The 20656-nt window shown below is 39.2% G+C and overlaps 2 protein-coding genes across 4 annotated transcripts in view; one reads left to right on the forward strand and one right to left on the reverse strand.

Annotated features, from left to right (window-relative positions):
* snx29 (sorting nexin 29) overlaps positions 1-20656 on the forward strand; it is a 212765-nt gene that overhangs the window by 160285 nt on the left and 31824 nt on the right. For 2 of the 3 annotated variants that reach the window (XM_089016086.1, XM_089016085.1), the window contains exon 23: positions 19037-19146. The exons of the other annotated variant lie outside the window; for it this stretch is intronic. The gene's annotated coding sequence lies outside the window, so the exon portion shown is untranslated. The remainder of the gene's footprint in view (positions 1-19036; positions 19147-20656) is intronic. 3 annotated transcript variants of the gene reach the window in all.
* shisa9a (shisa family member 9a) overlaps positions 5340-20656 on the reverse strand; it is a 57184-nt gene continuing 41867 nt past the window's right edge. The window contains exons 3-4 of the mRNA XM_089016089.1: positions 17313-17537; positions 5340-8744 (exon numbers count right to left, since the gene is read on the reverse strand). Of these exons, the coding sequence (XP_088872215.1) occupies positions 7915-8744; positions 17313-17537 (1055 nt within the window). The 3' untranslated portion in view covers positions 5340-7914. The remainder of the gene's footprint in view (positions 8745-17312; positions 17538-20656) is intronic.

A 20656-nucleotide genomic window follows, 5' to 3' on the forward strand; every position in this document is an offset into this window, starting at 1 on the left:
ACTCAGAAATTAAATTTTAATTATTATCATTATCAATATGAGTAATAATTTGTTATCACTTTAAATTATATTGTATGTTAACACTTTTCGATAACAGGCGCTCCCCAATTTATGAACAAGATACGTTGCGGACGGTCGTTCGTAAGGTGAATTCGGTCGTAAGTTGCTTCAATACTATATTCTGTATGGAATGTATGTTAAAGGTTTATATAAGCATGTTTAAGGTTTATATAAGTATGTTTAAGGGGTGTTAAGTTACCTGAAAAATAAACATTTCATAAAATACATGCTCTGTAAAGATATGTACATGTACAACTGGAGAGAATACTACATACAGTAAAGTCTCGTTATATCGATATTCAAGGGAGTCCGAAAAAATATCGATATAACCGGGACTATCGATATATCCGACCCTCTTTGCATGTAATTTTCTCCGTGCGTGCATAAAAATAGTATCGATTTAACCGGGACTATCGATATATCCGATATCGATATAACGAGACTTTACTGTATGTTACTACAAAAACGTTCATATGTACAATTGTTCGTAACTTGAATGTTTGTAAGTAGGGGAGCATCTGTGTGGGCACATATTACTGAATTTGATCATCTCACCAATAGCTTTAGAACCCAATCATTAGCATTTTTAGCTTTGGAGTTTATTAGGTGGATTTTTACTTTTTGTACAGTCTTGAAATTGCTTAACAATGACTTATGGGTGACACATTTTCCTGGACATTATCACCAACGACACTAGCGTGTTCTTTAAAATATGTCTGTGTAAGCTCTCACTCGTACAGGAGTGGTCCATCGATGAAAAGGTTTCTTGAGCCGTCATCTGTACTTCTTTGAAGGTGTCGGACGTTTCGCTTCTTATCCAATAAACTTCGTCAGCAAACTAAAGTCTTACTAGTAGTTTAGGCCCTATATATTTATATATCCCTATTGTCTTTAAAATATGTTTTAACAATGCAAACTGTTTAGAATTTGTTTGCCGACATTTAGCAACATTAGTAATAGCATTATATCATTAAATTAGCATTGGCATCTGTTCACTTATATTGGTCGTCATCATAAAAGGAACTTCTACGATACCAAATGCATGTGAAGCTTTTCTTGGCCCTGAAGGTACAATTGGAGTATAGTTAAAAGACACATTTTATTATATCTTCCTCTCCCTGTCTTTTTTTAATGCCCTACATGGTTCACTTCAAGGTAAGAGTAAAAAAAAATACAACCAAAACTGTTACTGCAATTGAGCATGGCGGGGATGTTCTGAGTTAGGTTCAAAGATAGTTCAAGCCTCGCCGACTTTGAATTTGCTGGCATGGCGCATAGCAACATGGGAAACATGAGATGACCTGCACTTCAAATATTGGAACACTTCCAATGTAGTATTCAACTTCTTGTTTGATCGTGGCCATTTTACCAGTAATTTGCACAATGCCTTCCGTCAAAGACTGTATCGGAATTAAATATACTAAATATAATTTACTTCAAGATACTCGACTTAACATGATGTAATTACAGTGATACCTCGGTTTTCGACCATAATCCGTTCCAGAACTCAGTTCGAAAACCAAAACAGCATTTTCCATTATAATCAATGTCATATTTTTTAATGTGTTCGAAGTCTAGAAAACAACTTTTTAAAGCACATTTTAACTAGTTTAAATCATAAAAAAAGCATTTTTTTGAGTGAAAACTGAAGTAGATGACAACCGAGACATTTGAAAACTGAGGTTAAGAACTTAACTCATTCACTGCCATTAACAAATGTATTTGGAAATTGAGAATATGACAGAGCGCATGTATTGGTTTATATAGCACTTTAATGTATTGCATTGTATTTTGGACAGCCGCCCTCATTTCAAGCTCATATAACTCCAGACCTATATCATTTAGGAAATATCTTTTTTTCCTGTTGAAATAAGAGAGTCTAATGATTCTGACGCTGCATTAAATGTTTATGTAGTCCTAAAACCCAATGTTGTGTGGATCCTGGAATTCGAGTGACAATGACAAAAGTCAAGACATTTTTGCACAGCGTCTGGCAGTGAATGAGTTAATTTGATAGTATTTATGTCCGTCCATATGAAAATTTTAGCTATAATTGTGACTGTTAGGGAAGAGTATGGTGACAATGCAGAAAATTAGAAGGATCTAAAGTACGAAGACATAAAAACAATAATCAGAACTAATCCACTCCTCCCTGCCCTTTTCCACCGCGAGTCGGAACTCCTTCAAAACAAGTTCAATACTTCTGATCAAAGCGAATTCTTGTGTAATCAACGCCAAGGTTGGCAGAGACACGAACTCGGGGATTGTGACATGAAACGGAATGAGAACCAATTAGGAATTGCACACGCGCAGACGGAGCCGTAACTGGTTGTTTTTAGAGAGAGGGAGGGCTGCGCTGCTGTGTGAGTGGTCATAGCACACTTCAATCATGGCCAATCAAAAAAAAAAGGAGTTCATGAGAAATGATTTTTGCAGAAGTCATTTTTTTATTGCCACGTAAGAAAGTCATATATAGAACAATAATAATGTTGGATGACAAATCAACAACAAAAATAACCCAAAATATCCCCTTGAACCCACCCCCTTGTAAAAAGTAACACAAAACAAACAAAAAAGTTCATTCTTAGCAACACAATGGTAATATATTTTGTGACTAAACATCTGCTATGTTTTTTTTTTCTAACAATAATCGTGTTGTACCAAAATACATCTTTCTCATAACTTTATTTCACAGAATTCAGTTAATGGTAAGAGGACAACAGGGCATCACGGTGCATATCCAGTGGGAGATGGACTTTTACCGTAGAAAATATGCTCGACTAGCAACGTGGAAATGCAGTGTCGGGGCCATTTTTGGATTCATATACACATATGCATAAATACCACGAACTTCTCTGGAGATCATAAATATCAAATTGAATTGTGTATACAGTGATACCTCGGTTTACGAAGCCCTTGGCTTACCAACTTTTTGGTTTACAAACGTTACATTTATGAAAATTTTACCTTGGCATACGAACTATTTTTCGGGATACACACAGAGCTGCCACAATGAGTGATGTGTCGTTCGTGAACGGGCCCGTTCTCCTAACAAGAAAATGGTGTCCGACTGTTTTACCCCAACAGTCCTCTATTCCCCGCCCCCAGTCTTCGTTTAAAGCCACGTGATTGGTCAAGAACGCAGTAGTGTGGGGGGGGGTGTTAAACATTAAAGAGACAGGCAGACTACAGAGAGTGAGAACATATACACACACACACACACACACACAATCAAGTGAGAAGACAGAGCTTGAAACAAAAAGTGAAATGGTGAGAAAACTGAAATTTGGACTCGTTTCAACTTTGTTTTTTGTCAAAATCAGAGTGTAGACTGGAAGGTTAAAATATCCCATCAATCAGGCTCCACAAATAACCCGCACGAGCCATCTGTACACTTGATGCAAAAAGCTATCAACCCAACGAAACAGAACGCACTTGATGAGGAACAAGGTAAAATTACCGCAGAGAAAGCACATCCAAGGATTATTCCTCAAGATGGTGAAAGAAGAAGGCTATGTTCCTCATCAAGTCTTTAATGCTGATGAAACCGGCCACTCCATTCCATCAAGCCATCGACCATCACAAAGGTGAATAAAACGACTTTATCACACAGTGCGATGTATATCTTAAATTATAATACCATAGCACATTTATTATACATAAAATAAGGTATATTTTGTGGAGTAGTTTTCAGGCCTTGAAAATTAGAAAGTAGAAAAGTATGTTTAATGGGGACCTGGGAACGGATTATTCTCATTTTAATGGTTTCCTTTGGGAAATTATTTTTTGGGATACACACTTTTCACCTTGCACACTCTGTCTGGGAACCAATTAAGTTCGTAAGCCAAGGTATCACTATATTTTGGTTTTGTGTCCACGGCGAGCATGCAAAATGAGCCAATTAGTTTGTTCTTTGAAAAAAAATAAAAACATTAGCTTGCTAGTGAATAGAAATCATCCCACAAATAGCTTATTGATTCTGCTGCAGTGAGGGGAAATCCCCCGATTGTGGACATGGCAGGGGGTCAATAACTGATCCTTTTTTTTAGCCAGCTCTTTGCCAACAATCCATATGAAGAACATTGCAGGAGCACCCCCCACACCCCCCAAAAAACCTTTTTTGTCATGTGCTAAAGTGAAAACAATTCACATACTGTACAGATGGATGCTATACAAACCTGTAAACATTGTTGACAACCCCCCTCCATATAATGTTATGGGGCTGGGGGAGAATTTAATTTTTTCATCATAAAATAAAATAAGATGTCGTTAAAAAAAATCTGCTGACTTAACGTTGTTTGAGCCCTTAAGAGTCACTACTGTACAGAGACTTTATAGTTCACTTTCTGTCATAAAACTGCTGCCATTTGTTATTTATTTATTTTTTTCTCACACGTTATTATGTGAGCCCCTTTGGGTGGGGGAGTCGGGGGGGATTCGCTTTACAGGTAACATCCGATTTATGACCGAGTTCCGTTCCGACCAAAATGTCATAAGTCAAAATGGTCTTAAGTCGAAATCCATTCAAAATGTTGAATAGAGACTCGGAGGCTAAATGACTCGCAAACTCCCCCTCTTAAAATGTTAAAAATAGGCTCTGGTGGTCGTAAGTACGGGTGGTCATAAGTCGAGCCGGTCGTAAGTTGGATGTTACTGTATTTGGAAATTAATATATACACACTACAAACAAGTTAAACTACAAACAAATAAGAAAACACTTCACTATGAGAATAGAAAAGCTATTTTATGAATAAAGCAAAACCTAAAATAAAAATGAAAATTGTCATTTTTTTTTACGAGAAAAAGATTGACAAGAGAGCAAATCCAATGATCAAAAATAGCGATAAATTATAAAATAAGGGAAAAAAAAACATTAAAAATGATAACATTCTATGAGAGGAAATAATCACAGTCAACACTCAAGTCATAATGTTAGAACAATGTCGCATAATTATTATTTGAAAAAAATTCTTTTCACTTGGATCATTTTTGCTACGTTTTTGTGTTCAGCGTGCTCCTTATACTTGCCCCGCCCCTTTTTTTTCAAATTTCATCTATAATTGAAGTTGCTTCATTGATGCACTTCACATTTGTCAACAGTTATGTTAGATTCCCAACTACGGTTTTTGGTGTTTTTTTATTATAGTAAAAGATGCATTATTTTATGTATATATATATATATATATATATATATATATATATATATATATAAAAAAAATATATATATATATATATATATATATATATATATATATATATTTTTTTTTTTTTAATCACTTGCTTGCAGCACTCTACCCGCTTCACTCATATTCAAGTGGCCGCGTCTGCCAAAACCGGATGAGCTTTCATGGTAACGCAAAGGAAGTTGGCAAGCGGATTCATTTTTCTACATTTCTGGCGCGGTGGATGAGGTTTGGTTGAGATTATATCAAATACAAACATTGGCCTTCTGTTACGTTATTTCTCACAATATCCTGAATCGAAGATTTGAGGCGGTTAAGGAGAATGAGATTAAAATGACTCTTGTTAGTGAAAATTAGGAAATTTCCAGCTGTAATCTTCAGCGAGATCCAAATATGCTTAAATGGTGAGTCTCATGAGGATTTTCGAAACTCTCACACAAAGGCGAGGCTCGTGCTAATTTTGGCATTTTAATATTCTGCTTTTGTGTACATGTGTGTTAAATAAACGTGTCATGCATCATAGTAAACCATGCACGACCAGCACATTCATCATTTTAAATATACTGTTGTTTAACCGTCATCCCTTGGAATGCCCACAAAAAAAATGGAGTCTTATAGTTGAAGTGTTTTAATTATGAGGTGAAGATATTAGTGAATGTCAAATGTATGTGAGAGGCACTCAAACGACCTGACCTATTTTTTTTTTTTTTTAATTCAGGCATGGATTTTATTTTTGTGTTTAGGTCAAATAATCCAGATTGGATTCCCTAAATATATTCAAGTAGATTGTGGGGTGAAATCAAACTCAGATTCCTCAATCGTTCCACAAAAGGAAACAAGGAAATTACTATTTCCTTATAAATTATCTTGACTCATTGTCCAGTTTGTTTTATTCTGAAAGGGAGCTGTTGAAATTATTCAAAAAAACAGATACTGCATTTTTCTTAACATCTCTGAAGTACGGTATGTCCAGTCTGAGTTTAGTTATAGCCCCATTCTGACCATTTTGAATAAACTTGGATTCCACTTGAGATTTAAAGGACAACCGACACCTTTTTTGTTTCTTAACTAACATCAGAAAAACATTTTGTAGCATCAAAAATACCCAAAACACGCAGGCTGATATTTTTAGTCAAATGCCAAACACCAATAAAAATGAGTTAGTGTCCCAAAACTACTTCAAAATGACCTCAGAGATGCAGTTTCAGAAGGTCCCGCCCCCTAGTTTGTGACGTCACGCTAAGACGTCTTGCCTTGCTCTAGAATCGAAACAATGGCTTCAGATTCTGAGAATATGCTTTCTTGTTATTCATCCAGTTATGAATATGATTCAAACAGTTCTGAAGTGGAAAGCATAAATGTTTGCGATCAATTAAAAAAGTCCTTCCGTCTCAATTCAAGCCGTCAAGACTCCAATGTAGCGTCCCAGAAAATGCACAAGATGGCGCCCTGATTTGTCTGCTGGGAATTTGTGTCAACTAGTATGAAATAGTAGTCTTGGTTCAACACACAACGATTCACCATCGCGTTATTTATGTGTTTTCCTTCTAATTTCGCCATCAACATGGATCAACACGAAGTTTTAAGACCAAACAAAGTACCCAAAATGCATTGTGTGTCACTTTCACGGTCAGGGGCGTTCCACACGTGACGTCACGTCAGGCATCGTCATCAACTCGAGAACAAGACTTCCTGAATATTCAGCGCGAGTCTTACAGCGTAAAATATAGCCACATGCTGTGGAATCTTTGTAAAATACGCTCAGTAGAAGTCATTTGAAGTGATTTTACAAATCATGGACACAACTTGTCCGGAGGTGTCTGTTGTCCTTTAATTCAATATGTAACAAAGATGCACAGATCACATCAGCAAAACAAAGCAGTAAAGGAGTTCACGAAGCCAAGTGACGGACATTTCTACAATGTTGGCCCCGGTCTTATACCTTCATGTGTTTGTGAAGACTTGTATGTGCACTTGAATATGATTATGAAAGAAAGATGCTGCAGCAGCATCCAGATTACTGCTTTGACCGTCCCATCTCTGGGCCAGCCGTCTTCATGCAACCTACTTCTGATCCCAACATGATCCGAGCTGGATTTGTTTGAGAAGGGTGACCTTTCAGCTGTGAAACTTATGACAAGGCTTCTGAACACCATCAATACAAAACCTGCTCTGAATACAACCCAGAGCCCTTTGTCATGTCAGTTCTGAACCCATCGAGAGATTCTCATCGTGAGACACTGGAATGTTAAATTTTAATCGTGTTTGTGACACTAGTAACTTGGCAACGCGCCGTGTGCTGTCATCGGATACCCTGTATTGCTTCCTTGACAGGACTCCGTTTACTGTGCGAGCTGTAAGATACAACTTGATAGATCCGCTTCATTGTTACCGTTTTGGTTGGTGATGTCGCCAACTTCACCACGAACGTTTGACAGACTACAACCCCCCCATCAGTGATCTCAGTAATGGACTCTTTATATGTCAAAAGTGATCGATCGGACTTGATGTCACTATCGCATCACAAACTGTGTAGAAACTTTAACCAGTATCATAACCTTTAGCTTCATTACACAAACGAACAGACCCGCAGTTTTTGGCCAACTCCAGTGTCGGTATTACTTGTCACCATTTCACATGCATTCTTTACACATGGTCCTCATATCGCGTCTCACACAGTCACTTCTGTCTTGCTGTTGGTGACAAAGTAGGGCTGCGTAGGGAGGAAATGTTGGCTGTGGCTGTGACCTCGAGTACCATGGAGCTGGTTGGGCTCCAGCACCGTACACTGAGGCCTCTTGTGGCCGTAGGTCTTCCTTCGGCCCACTGTCTCTGTCCCATCCCAGCCCCTTAACCCCACATGCCCAGACGAGATGGTATTAGAACTGTACGCCAATGGTCGACCCATTGTGGCAAAGCTGGATCCCATAGGGGTCTCTGCGACCCTGGATATTCCGAGGGATGTGCCCCCTGGCATAGTACCTCCCATGTGTGCCAAGGAGGTAGTCCCCAGTCCTAGTGGCTTGCTACTGTGGCTGTGGAGGTGAGTGAGGGCACTGTGGGAGCCGTGGGTGACGTGCCCGTGGTTGCTCTTAGGTTTCGGGCCATTTGGCTTCAACGATGTGACTCCAACGCTGCGTCGGTCTGTTGGGAGGGTTGACACGGAGGTGATTCTGGGCATTTCGGTAACATAGGTTGCCACTGGCTCTGGGGTCAATGGCCCCAATGAGGTCATTGGAGTCATAGAAGTCATTGGGGCGAGGGAGGTCATAGGCGTCATTGCAGTCATGGGTGTCATCGATGTCATCGCAGTCATGGAGGTCATGTGGTTCATGGAGTGGGAAGCCATGGGGTTCGAAGCAATCTGGTTGGTGTTCATCGATGACATGCTGGCCATGGTGGGTCGGGAATTGCCCATGGGTTGGAGCGGAAGACCGCCTTTTGTCGGTAGCTCCGCCATCAGCCTGCGCTTGTTGTACATATCACTGTTGTACTTGGAGGCTGTCAGGAGATGGAGACAAAATAATGGGACAGATTAGGGAGACTCTCTGTTTTGCATGAATTTTTATTCAGTTAATTGTAAAATCATCATTCATTTGCTGTCATTTACCACCTTAGTTATTGTTTTTTAACACATTCACTGCCATTTGCACAATGCCTTCTGTCATGGACTGTATCTGAATTAAATATACCAAATATAATTTACCTCAATATATTCTACTTAACATGATGTAATTACAGTGATAATTTGCTTTTCTACCACAATCCGTTCCAGAAACCTGTTCAAAAACCGATTTGTTCAAAAACCAAAGCAGTACTTTCATTATAATCAATGTAAAAAAAATATCTGTTCCATGTCTAGAAAATGAAGATTTTAAAGCACTTTTTAACTTTTTCACATCATTAAAAAAATGACATTTTTTTTGATTGAAAACCGAATTTGATGAGATGTTCAAAAACCGAGGTTGTCTCATTCACTGCCATGAACAAATTTATTTGGGAATTGAAAAGCATGACATGGAGCGCCATTCCCGAATTTGTTCGGGTTTTGTTTTTTCTTGCAGGGGGTGCCGATAAAGTGCTGGTCAGACCTCTGCCAATGTCTTTCCCTTCCACAAGGGGGCAGCATTTGCCCTTTTCCCATGTTAGTCCTTTGTTATAGCTTCAGCTATATAAATCAATATGTATGTATTGTATTGTGTACAGCCGCCCCCATTTCAAGCTCAGATAACTCCAGACCCACATAACTTAGAAATGAACTTTTTTTTTATCAAAGAAAGAGTTAGGTTTCTTCGCGATGAATTGAATGTTTATCTAGTCCTAAAACTCAATATTTTCTGGGTCCTGCAATTTGAGTGAAAATTCCAAAAATCCTGGCTCTGCAGTGGACACATTTTTGCACATTTTCTGACAGTTAAAGAGTTAATTTGATTGTTTTATGTCTGTCCAATATGAACATTTTAACTATAATTCTAACTGTATTCTGATTCATAATCTGTGCAGTCTGACTTTGGGTGCAATTGTTACTCTAGGAATCGTTGTCGCAACCAAGTGGCTATTTTATTTTTCATCTATTTCCACGTAAGAAGCTCACTTTTAATAACAATGCAAGAGAGGGAAATTTTGCTGTTATTTTTTTACTGGTAAATATTGCACAAGTTTTACTGAGAACAATCGTGTGATTGCAGGGTGGGTAAAAAGTATACAAAGTTAAATGAGGATTACGTCTGCCATGGTATGAAGTTCCATTGACAGTTCTTGCTTTAATGGCCCACGTTTACTCATCTGTGTTGCTCATAGTTGCTGAGCTAGTGCGTCTTATCAGTTTGAAATGTTTTCCATCGTATCCATGTTCACAGTGCATTCATTACTCCTCTGTACCCTTGCAGATAAAGTTAAGCCACTCGCCGAGTTTTCACTACTATAAATCGACTTTATCACTGTGAGAGTCAACTAGAGTAGAGACAAGTGAGCAAGCCCTGTGAAGCGATACGAGAGGTGAGGGAGCGAAAATCCGGAAATGGGGGTGAGGTGGGGAAGACTGGGTGGGGGCGAGGCGGTGTCTCGCTCTGAGACACTGCACGAATGGCTGCCCGCAGGGGGAATCAAACTTGCTCAGGCGACAGGTGAATCAATTGGCCGGCAGTCAGCGCAACGGTGCACATATCCAGGGGTGTACATGACAGGAAACGGAATATGTCGCCGTTACGCACAGTGGGTTCGACATACCTCTGTCCACAAAAGGTTGGTGTCGTGTTGAGACTCCAAAAAAATATGCGTGACGGGTGGGGATGGAAAATAGAAAAATAAAAGAACCCCACCGTAGACGTCAGCGTTAATAATTTGAAAAATGACAGCTGTGATAAATGGTTATTCGCACTGTCTCTTTCATCCCCCCAAAATAATCATCCAACTGGGACGCCATGCTAGGCCAAATGGAGGAAACAATTGGCAATGTTATGGCATCCATTTGCAAAGGATACCTGCTTCTGATTGAGACTCGTTTTGGATGAGCTGCGGAATGACCCCCGAATGGCCGATTTCCTCTTCAGTTCTCAGCATGGATTTTTTTTATTCATCTAGTTTCAATAGAATTACACATCTATTTTTTTATGTCTATCAGTCATACTATTTCTGAACTGACTTTCCAAATGGTATTAGTGCACTGCTTTATTAACTCATTTACTGCCATTCACAACTGTATTCGGGAATTAAACATATGACGTTGAGCGCCATTCCCGAATTTGTTCGGGTTTTGTTTTTTTCAGGCTTGGGTGCCGATAAAGCGCTGACCATGGCATATGTTAATGTTTTTTTTTCCTTTCCACAAGGGGGATGCATTTCCCTTTTGTCCATATTAACGCTTTGTACCAGCTTCAGCTGCTGTTAAACCGCTATATAAATCAATATGTATGTATTGTATGGTATTTTGTACAGCTGCCCTCATTTCATGCTCATATAACTCCAGACCCATATAATTTAAGAATTAACGCTTTCCAGCGTACATAAACATTCAATACAGCGCAAGAAAGCTTAGACACTCTTCTTTCGTCAGAAAAAAAAGTATTTCCTAAATTATATGGGTCAGGAGCTTGAAATAAGGGTGTCTGTCCATAATACTATGCAATACATACATATTGGTTTATATAGCACTTTAACAACAGCTGAAACTAGAACTAAGATGGAAAAAATAGAAATGCTACCCTCTTGTGGAAGGGAAAAAAACATTACCGAGGTCTGGCCAGCACTTTATCGGCACCCAAGAAAAAATGTATCGGCTCTCAAGAAAAAACAAAACCGAACTAATTCAGGAATGGCACTCTGCGTCATATTTTCAATTCCCGAATTTGCGAATGGCAGTGAATGAGTTCAAAACAAATGGAAGCAAAACTAATTGGGCAATCACCGAGCATGCCTTTTAGTGCTGACATATTTTTGTGCTTATGCACAAAGTAGTTCACTGTGGACCATTTGTAACCTCGAGGACACCCTGTAATATTGCGTCTGGTTCTTGTCTATTTGAATTGTTTCCCCTTGTGAAGTCGTGTGTGTGTGTGTGTGTGTGTGTGTGTGTGTGTGTGTGTGTGTGTGTGTGTGTGTGTGTGTGTGTGTGTGTGTGTGTGTGTGTGTGTGTGTGTTCATTGTCATGCTATCAAGAGCCCTCTGAGATTGTGCCTTTTGAATATTTGGCTTGAGCCATGGAACAGCGATGGCTCTCTTGTCGGCTAGTAATTATCCCCACAGGAAGTGGACATTATAAATGGACGTTACATCTGCAGAGGAAGAACAAAAATCTTCTCTTTGTGACAATATGTTAATCCTATTTTCATTAGTACAACGCCAGGGAGAGTTGTGCTGCATCTGGATGAAACAAATGCTCATATTTTTAATTACAGCCGCTTTGCTCTATGGATCACTTTGGGGGGGGGGGTATCTGATCTTGCACTATGTCTCTGTGTGTCAGAGATGTTCGATCGGAACCTGTGGACAAAGACTCGAACCCTGAAAGATTGTCTTTTTACTGCCGGCAGGAGACGTAGCCATTCATGACAGACGCCTGAATTCTGCAGCCCTCTGCCAAGCAATTTATTGAGAGTATATGCAAATTAAAGTGACACTTTCGTAAAACATAGTGGCCTGATAAATTTGTAACCTGGCTAAGGAGCTCTTCCTGTGAAGGAGTTTCAAGTCGTAAATTATTCCTATGATAAAGGAGTTTCCCCAGTCCTAAATTCTGTCCAAGGCCAGATCTCCTAGATGAAGATGACAGTTTAACAAAATGTGTCTGTTGCCCTCAGATTGACGCCAGGTTGTCTGTGCTTAAATTGTGTATTCGAGTCACACGTGTTGATTAAGCATATAACAGCATGAAACTTCTAAATATGATAACTTCTTATTCTCTACCAGTGTGTAAGGCTTGGTGGGCTTGAAAGGGGACGCAGGAACGGATGCATCAAGATTGGAAAGTATATAATTGGTGATTGGTACTTGCAGGGGGCACCTGAACTCTATCAAGCCCACAATATTCAGTTTATGCTTTGTAGTTCTGTGTGTGTGTGTGTGTTTGTATGACTAGTCTTGTGAGGACAACTAACATTGTATACCATACGTAGTGAGGACATTTTTGACAAGTGAGGACCTTTGTGCAGGTATTCATTCTAAAGGCTTCTAGAGGGTCGATATATCTGTTAAGGTTTCAGAGAGGTCCTCACAAATTCACCCAAAATTATTTTTTGGGGTGTGTATTTCCATTCCACTTGGATATACACACTTTTTACTCACTGTGTGTGTGTGTGTGTGTGTGTGTGTGTGTGTGTGTGTGTGTGTGTGTGTGTGTGTGTGTGTGTGTGTGTGTGTGTGTGTGTGTGTGTGTGTGTGTGTGTGTGTGTGTGTGCATGGTTAATGAGAGGAAAAGGTTCATATCGCAAAAAGTAAAACAATATTTTAACCAAATTCACCACAGTGGTGAGGACTTTGAATGTACTCATTCAGAAACCTCACTCCTGCTGGTGTTCCAGTTTCAAGTCCACTTTTTAGTTATTTGTTTTTAAAGAAGTTAAAGTGGGAAATGGGGTGACATTTAGTGTTCAAATGTAACACTCGTTCTTTTCTAAACTTGTCAGCAACGGTGGTCCTCACTCCTTATCTGGAGTTATCCGGACCTCACAAAACCATTGAAAGAGTAGTGTGTGTATGTGTGTGTGTGTGTTTACCTCACTGAGAGGGATTCAATGCTGCAGTCTTATATAGATACACAGGGGAGGAAATGAGATGACTATTGATTGACAAGAGTGCTGCTTATCAGGTGTACAACAGGAAAAGTAGCAGACACATTCAAAGGCAAAAAAGGGAGTCTGATTTTGAGGGTTTTTTTGTTCAGAGAAAATGAATATGGACTAAGAAAGAATGGACAAAGTAAGAATTCATCATTCTGCTCAAGATTAGCTCTACTAATGTCATTTCGTGTGTCCCTTTCACCCACCATGTTGCACCTGGTATGTACAGATTCAGTTTGTCAAATAGAATCAGCTTTCTTGACAAGAACCTCTTTGAATTCCACCTGTCAAACATTTGTAACTCAGGTGGACGGTAGACAGCTTTAACGTTGCCGCTGCATGCTTAGAAACTGAGATGAACCACTATAAGAAAGCAAAGCTGGAGATTAGCTGGCTGATAATTCATCAAGCGGTGATACGGATCGTGGTGGATTCAATATGGTGGTGGTAAAGAGAGAGAGAGAGAGAGGTAAGAGAAGAATCGAGGGGGGAGATGGTGTGATGCAGACGATAAAGCCAATATACTGAAAAGGAGACCAAGGGAAGGTGGGTGGTAAAGGGCAGTTGGGAAAGGTGAAAGGAAATGAAAGTTACAAAGAGAGTAATAATGCCGCGGAAGGGGCTCGAGTTTGCAGGACTGCTTGTCTGTGCGGTTCCCCAGTGGGTGTTTTTTGTCAAATGTGAATAGCAGACTGTATGTGATGTTGTAAAGCAAAGTGCGGGTATCAATATCATCATATATACACAACTTTATCAATAGAGCACTTAGGGGGAGGACCATCACTGCATACAAAGGACTGTCCCCTGCTACTTGAGTATCAGCAACCTGTCTGTCTAAGACTAGCAGAAAATCATTTGAAAATCATTCCCAGTTGCATGTCTTATTTGTGTGGGTGTTGGTCATTTTAATCAGTGGCAGTTAAAAAGGACTCTCGGCACTAGCATTCAGTGCCGGGTCATCTTGTCATATTTTTACTCTTGGTTTTGTTTGCTACTTTGGACGTTTCTGTTTTGATGACTTTGATGTTTTAGATTTTACTCCTGCTGACTTTATTTAAATGCAATTTGTCAAATACACCCAGCTCCTCCTTCCTGCCTACTTTTCCGGGGTCCACCACCATCACTACCTCGCAAATTGTGACGTGTTTTTTTTGGATGTAGCTGAGACTGAGGTGTACTTTCGGAATTTTTATGTTTAGCGCATTTCTCCATCCATGTCTTTATAGAGACATGTTTTGTCATCATTTTTTTTTATTAATTTTATTTTAAAAGCATAGAATAATAAAATCCAGTTTTATTTATACAGTATATCGCATAGGTGTCAAAGTCAAGGCTCAAGGGGCAAATCTGGCACTCCACATGATTTTATTCGGCCCGCAAACGCAAATCAAATTTGGCAAATTCCATGATGCTTGCTAAAGTCCGAACCAAAATGTCAAATTGCTGTATGTAAACACCAATAAGAGTCATTAATCTTGACTTCAGATTTGAGAACTACTTATTCATTAATTCATTGTGCGCTCTAGATGTAACGTGTGGATGAAATTAAATATTCAAATGGTTTCCCCAAATTCGTTTGACACCAGTGGGAGATCTCTTTCACAATTATTACAGCTGGAACAAGATGCAGTGAACCTAAAACAAAATAATATAACAGAAGACGGCACGTAAGACATGGGCGGTCATGCTACTATTTCAGCATACGCATTGTTTAAAGGACAGCCAACACCATTTTTTATTTCCTAACTGACATCAGAAAAACGTTTTATAGCACCTAAAATACCTAAAACATGCAGGCTGATATTTTTAGTCAAATGCAAAACACAGATAAAAATGAGTTAAAGTGTCCCAAAACTACTTCAAAATGACCTCATGACGTCAGTTGCTTTTTTGTTAATCATCCAGTTGTGAATATGATTCAAATTGTTCTGAAGAGGAAAGCATAAATGTTTGCAATCGATTAAAGAAGTCCTCCCGTATCAATGTAGCGTCCCAGAAAATGCACAAGATGGTGCCCAAGCTCCGTACCCAAAATACATTGTGTGTTGCTTTCTCGGTCAGGGGCGTTCCAGACGTGACGTCACGTCACGCATCATCATCAACTCGAAAACAAGACTTCCTGAATATTCAGCGCGAGTCTTAAAACGTAAAATATAGCTATATGTCATGGAATCTTTGTAAAATACGCTCAGTAGAAGTCATTTGAAGTGATTTTACATATTATGGACACAAATTGTCCGGAGGCGTCGGTTGTCCTTTAAAGCAGTGAGCTAAATAGGGAAACTCAAATCACACTAGTGATAAATCTGAAACCATATTGTGGAACAAAGTCAAACGGGATTAATTTTGCTAAATCCAACCAATTCTGACAAAGTCGGATAATACATTGCTCCAATGTCATTATTTCTAATGGAACAACGGCTAAGGCCTCTTAACGCTATACTTAAAGCCATCGCCTCGCTTTCAAGAGAAGTGAGCGATTAAAATATGAATCACGCTGGAAAGCGGTCAAACCAGGTGAGCGGATGAGAGCGGGAGTGAGGGCAATCGGTGGAGAAAGTCAGCAAACGGCGGAGAGATGATCTGAATGTCAAAATGGATAAAAGATCTGTTTGATGGCATATGAAAAAATTGTGTATGATTTCTGTAAGCTTGCAATCAAACTTATCTGAATGAATCTTCTGGACTTCAGTCTCACATGTTGGAATATTTGCTTAGTTGTTGATCTTTTGCTTTATTGGGTCAGTGTCCCGAAACATATTCGAATCTTGATTGAAATAATAACACAGGCGTTTTTTTTGGGCATTTTTTTCTTAAATTGCAAAGCAAACATCTGTGTGTACTATCAATGTGCTAACAAGGGATTCAGGATGACAGATGATCATCTCCTAGCAAATACAGTAAAGTCTCGTTATATCGATATCGGATATATCGATAGTCCCGGTTATATCGATACTATTTCTATGCACGCACGGAGAAAATTACATGCAAACAGGGTCGGATATATCGATAGTCCCGGTTATATCGATATTTTTTCGGACTCCCTTGAATATCCATATAACGAGACTTTACTGTAACATATTGCAGGACCGTAATACTACAGTGATGATGTTGCCTTATAAAACTGTGACAAAACAAACAAACGTCTGTGTAAGCTCTCAGTCATACAGGAGTGGTCCATCGATGAGAAGGTTTATTCAGCCGTCATCTGTATTTCTTTGAAGGTGTCGGATGTTTCGCTTCTTATCCAAGAGTATTCGTCAGCGAACTAACATTTACTGGTAGTTTTGGCCATATATAAAATTGATGGTTTGAAATGGGAGTAAAAGAAGCTATTTTCATAAAACAGCAAAACCCTTCACTAAATCGCCATAGTCGGGTGAGGTTTAATTTGGATCGTTTTTACAATAGAGTTCTTAGGCAACATAGGCTTAGTGATGCTGATGAGATGATGCCAGGGCAAATGGGGCAATCAAATCAGTCAATATAAGTAATCAGTCAGGACAATAGAGTAATCAGTGTAGCTTCAGGGAATCGTCCTCTCCTCCCCCCAACCTGAGAGCAGGGACCTATCATAGCAGAGTCTGGCACCGCCATGCCTGGACAGTAGTGATATATATATATATATATATATATAGGGCCAAGCCTACCAGCAAATTTTTGTTTGCTGACGAAGCCTCTTGGATAAGAAGCGAAACATCCGACGCCTTCAAAGAAGTACAGATGACGGCTGAAGAAACCTTCTCATCAAAACAAACGAACTAAAAAAAAGGTGTTAGTGATTGCCACTCACCCACAGCCTTCAGGGAGGCGTATTTGTTGAAATCCTTGTTTTGCTGCTGCTGCTGCTGCTGCTGCTGCATGTGTAGTTGCTGTAGCTGTTGTTGCTGTTGTTGTTGCTGTTGTTGTTGCTGCTGTTGTTGATGTTCATAGACATGAGCCAGCTGGCCCAGGGCAGGATACGGGTGTTGTTGGGCCACGTTTGACGCAGGTCCCACGTTGTTGATCTGAGCACCCTCTGTGGGCAATGACAAAATAATAAGTATTAGCTTAGCATTAGGTCAGTATTATAGGTTGAGTGCATGTAAAATGTGATTTCATTGGGTATTTACCACAGCTATGCTAACAGCAAGGTGGAAATTGAATTTCCTCTCATTACTGAAATTCGAATTGGTCTGTAACACTTGCAACTGTAGATTTACAATCTCAACCAAGATAGCATGTTTTTGTCATATGAGAAAAAACCTAAGCAGGAAGAGCAGCAACTCTGATCATTGGAATTGCGAGGCATGATACTGGGTTGCCTTAAGTTTTTAAGAATAATATGCATCAATTTGTTAAATTCTAAAAAATATGACAGTGTAAATATGATGACAGTTCATAAAACAGTTTTTTTGCACTCTATCACACTCACACCAGGCTAAGGGATCTGTCCGATTTTAACTCATTGACTGCCATTCCCGAATTTATTCGGGAATTGAAAATCATGACATGGAGCGCCACTCCCGAATTTGTTCGGGTTTTGGTTTTTCTTCCCAGGGGGTGCAGATCAAGCTCCGGTCAAAACTCTGGCAATGTTTTTCCATCCCACGAAGGGGGCAGCATTTGCCTTTTTGTGCAGCTGCCCCCACTTCAACCTCACATAACTCCAGACCCATATAATTTAGGAAATTTAGGAGAGTCTAACATTTCTTAGGCTCAATTGAATGTTTATGTAACCCTAAAACACAATATTCTAAGAATTTGAGTGAAAATGACAAAAACCCTGGCACTGCAGTGGACACATTTTTGCACATGGTCTGGCAGTCAATGGGTTAATCTTGCAACACCGCCATCGATAAACAAAAAAAAATCATGATATTCAATGTTGCTAAGAAGAATTGTGTGTTAACACATTATAAGGATAACAATAAAAGCCTTTGATAGTCCCACCACGGTGAAATTATGAACAAATATTAAGTGTACCAAGCTATTATTTCAGTGAGACACGAGTTGTAAAATCTTGTCAGGAACAACCAAATGTCACAAGTAATGGGGGGACATTTTCACTTGGTCTTTGTTCGGCTGTCCCAGCCTGACACATAATTGCAGAGTCTTGTTACTGATGGCGAATGTCGAGTTGATATGAGTACACTATGTTAAAAGCATGCTAACATTGGCGCTTGGTAATTTTAGAAGCGAGTGAAAAAGAGTGAGAAAAAAAAAATGTAAGTGCAGAATGGAGGAATTGTGTGGTAGGAAAATGCATCTGTTAAATCATGGGATTTTTTTTTTTTTTTAGATGTGATCAAATATTGACACACAGACTAATCTTGTGCCAGTTTGGGGTGTTTTGGGCAGGTGGGGAAGAACGTTGGACACCCTTGTTCTGTTCTGAAGCATTTGATTGAATTTGTCATATGTTAACATTGACTGCAGCCTTGTTAGGGTCAAGTTTATTATTTTTTTCTGAGCACATGATGGATTTTATCAAGCTAAAGTGCACCTTACTAAAAATTTCTTATCTATCTATTTCAGGCTCTGCGTCATTAGCTGATTTGAATCCTTGAACGCAACCTAAATGGCAGCAAAGCATTTCAAAACTCCATATAAACCGGGCATGAAAATGGATAATGGGGTGATTACCGGTAAGTTTGCATCGTTATAAACCGTATTTTCCGGTGTATACGGCGCATCTAAAAGCCTTGATTGTCTTAAAAACATGACCCCACCCCTTATATGCAGGGGTGCCTCATATATGAAGTAGTATTGAACCTCAATAGGTCTCAAAACTAGTTTCCCCCTGTCGAAGAAGTAGTGCGTAACCCCAGCCTCTACTGTAGCACCTTATAATGTGGTTATAGAAGGAAAACTTTTTATAGTTCTATATATTATATTTGGACATATTTTTTATTCATTGAATGTGTGCCTTATAGTCCGGTTCGCCTTATATATGGAAAATACTGTACTAATATATTGAAGGTTTTTTTCTCCATTCATTTAAGCCAAATTCAGGTGTAAATGATGACAGATTACTTTGTTTATGAATATATTATTCTATGTATTATATTTATATAATAAATGCTGCCCTTTCCTTTATAATCAATGTCATTTCTATTTAAAGGACAACCGACACCATTTTTTTGTTTCCTAACTGACATCAGAAAAATATTTTATAGCATCTAAAATACCCAAAACACGCAGGCTGATATTTTTAGTCAAATACAAAACACAAATAAAAATGAGTTAAAGTGTCCCAAAACTAGTTCAAAATAACCTCGGAGATGCCGAGTTTCTGAAGGTCACGCCCCCTTGTTCGTGATGTCACACCAGGACGTCTTGCCTTGCTCTAGAATCAAAACAATGCCTTCAGATTCGGAGGAAGATGCTTTCTTGTTACTCATCCAGTTATGAATATGATTCAAATAGTTCTGAAGAGGAAAGCATAAATGTTTGCAATCAATTAAAGACGTCTTTCCGTATCATTTTGAGGCGTCTGGACTCCAATGTAGCATCCCAGAAAATGCACAAGATGGCGCCCAAGCTTCGTTGGAATAGGCTGTCTGCTGGGAATTTGTGTCAGTGAATATCAAATAATAGTCTTGGTGCAACATACAACGAGTCACTATCGTGTTATGTGTGTGTTTTTCTTCTAATTTCGCCATCAACACGGATCAACACAAAGTTTTCAGACCAAACAAAGTACCCAGAATGCATTGTGTGTCGCTTTCTCGGTCAGGGGTGTCACATCAGGCATCATCATCAACTCAAAAACAAGACTTCCTGAATATTCAGCGCGAGTCTTAAAACGTAAATTATAGCTATATGCCGTGGAATCTTTGTAAAATACGCTCAGTAGAAGTCATTTGAAGTGATTTTACAAATTCTGGACACAACTTGTCCGGTGGAGTTGGTTGTCCTTTAAATAAATCCCAGATAGTTGTCGGAACACTAAAAAATGTCAAAAAACCTTGGCCCATTTAATATAAAAGTCTGTTTTTCCATGTTACCAATTCCCTGAAACAAGAGTAAAATAGCAAAAAAAAACATGAGCGCTGATATCATCATCATCATCTCCCAGTCTCATAGCGCAAGCTCGCTTTGAACCGAAAATGTTGCTGCGTGCCTTGTGGCAGTGGACTCATTTGCATAAAGTCC

Source organism: Hippocampus bargibanti, linkage group LG15, assembly GCF_051943395.1.
Source record: "Hippocampus bargibanti isolate YZ-2025 linkage group LG15, ASM5194339v1, whole genome shotgun sequence".
In the NCBI taxonomy this organism is placed as follows: domain Eukaryota; kingdom Metazoa; phylum Chordata; class Actinopteri; order Syngnathiformes; family Syngnathidae; genus Hippocampus; species Hippocampus bargibanti.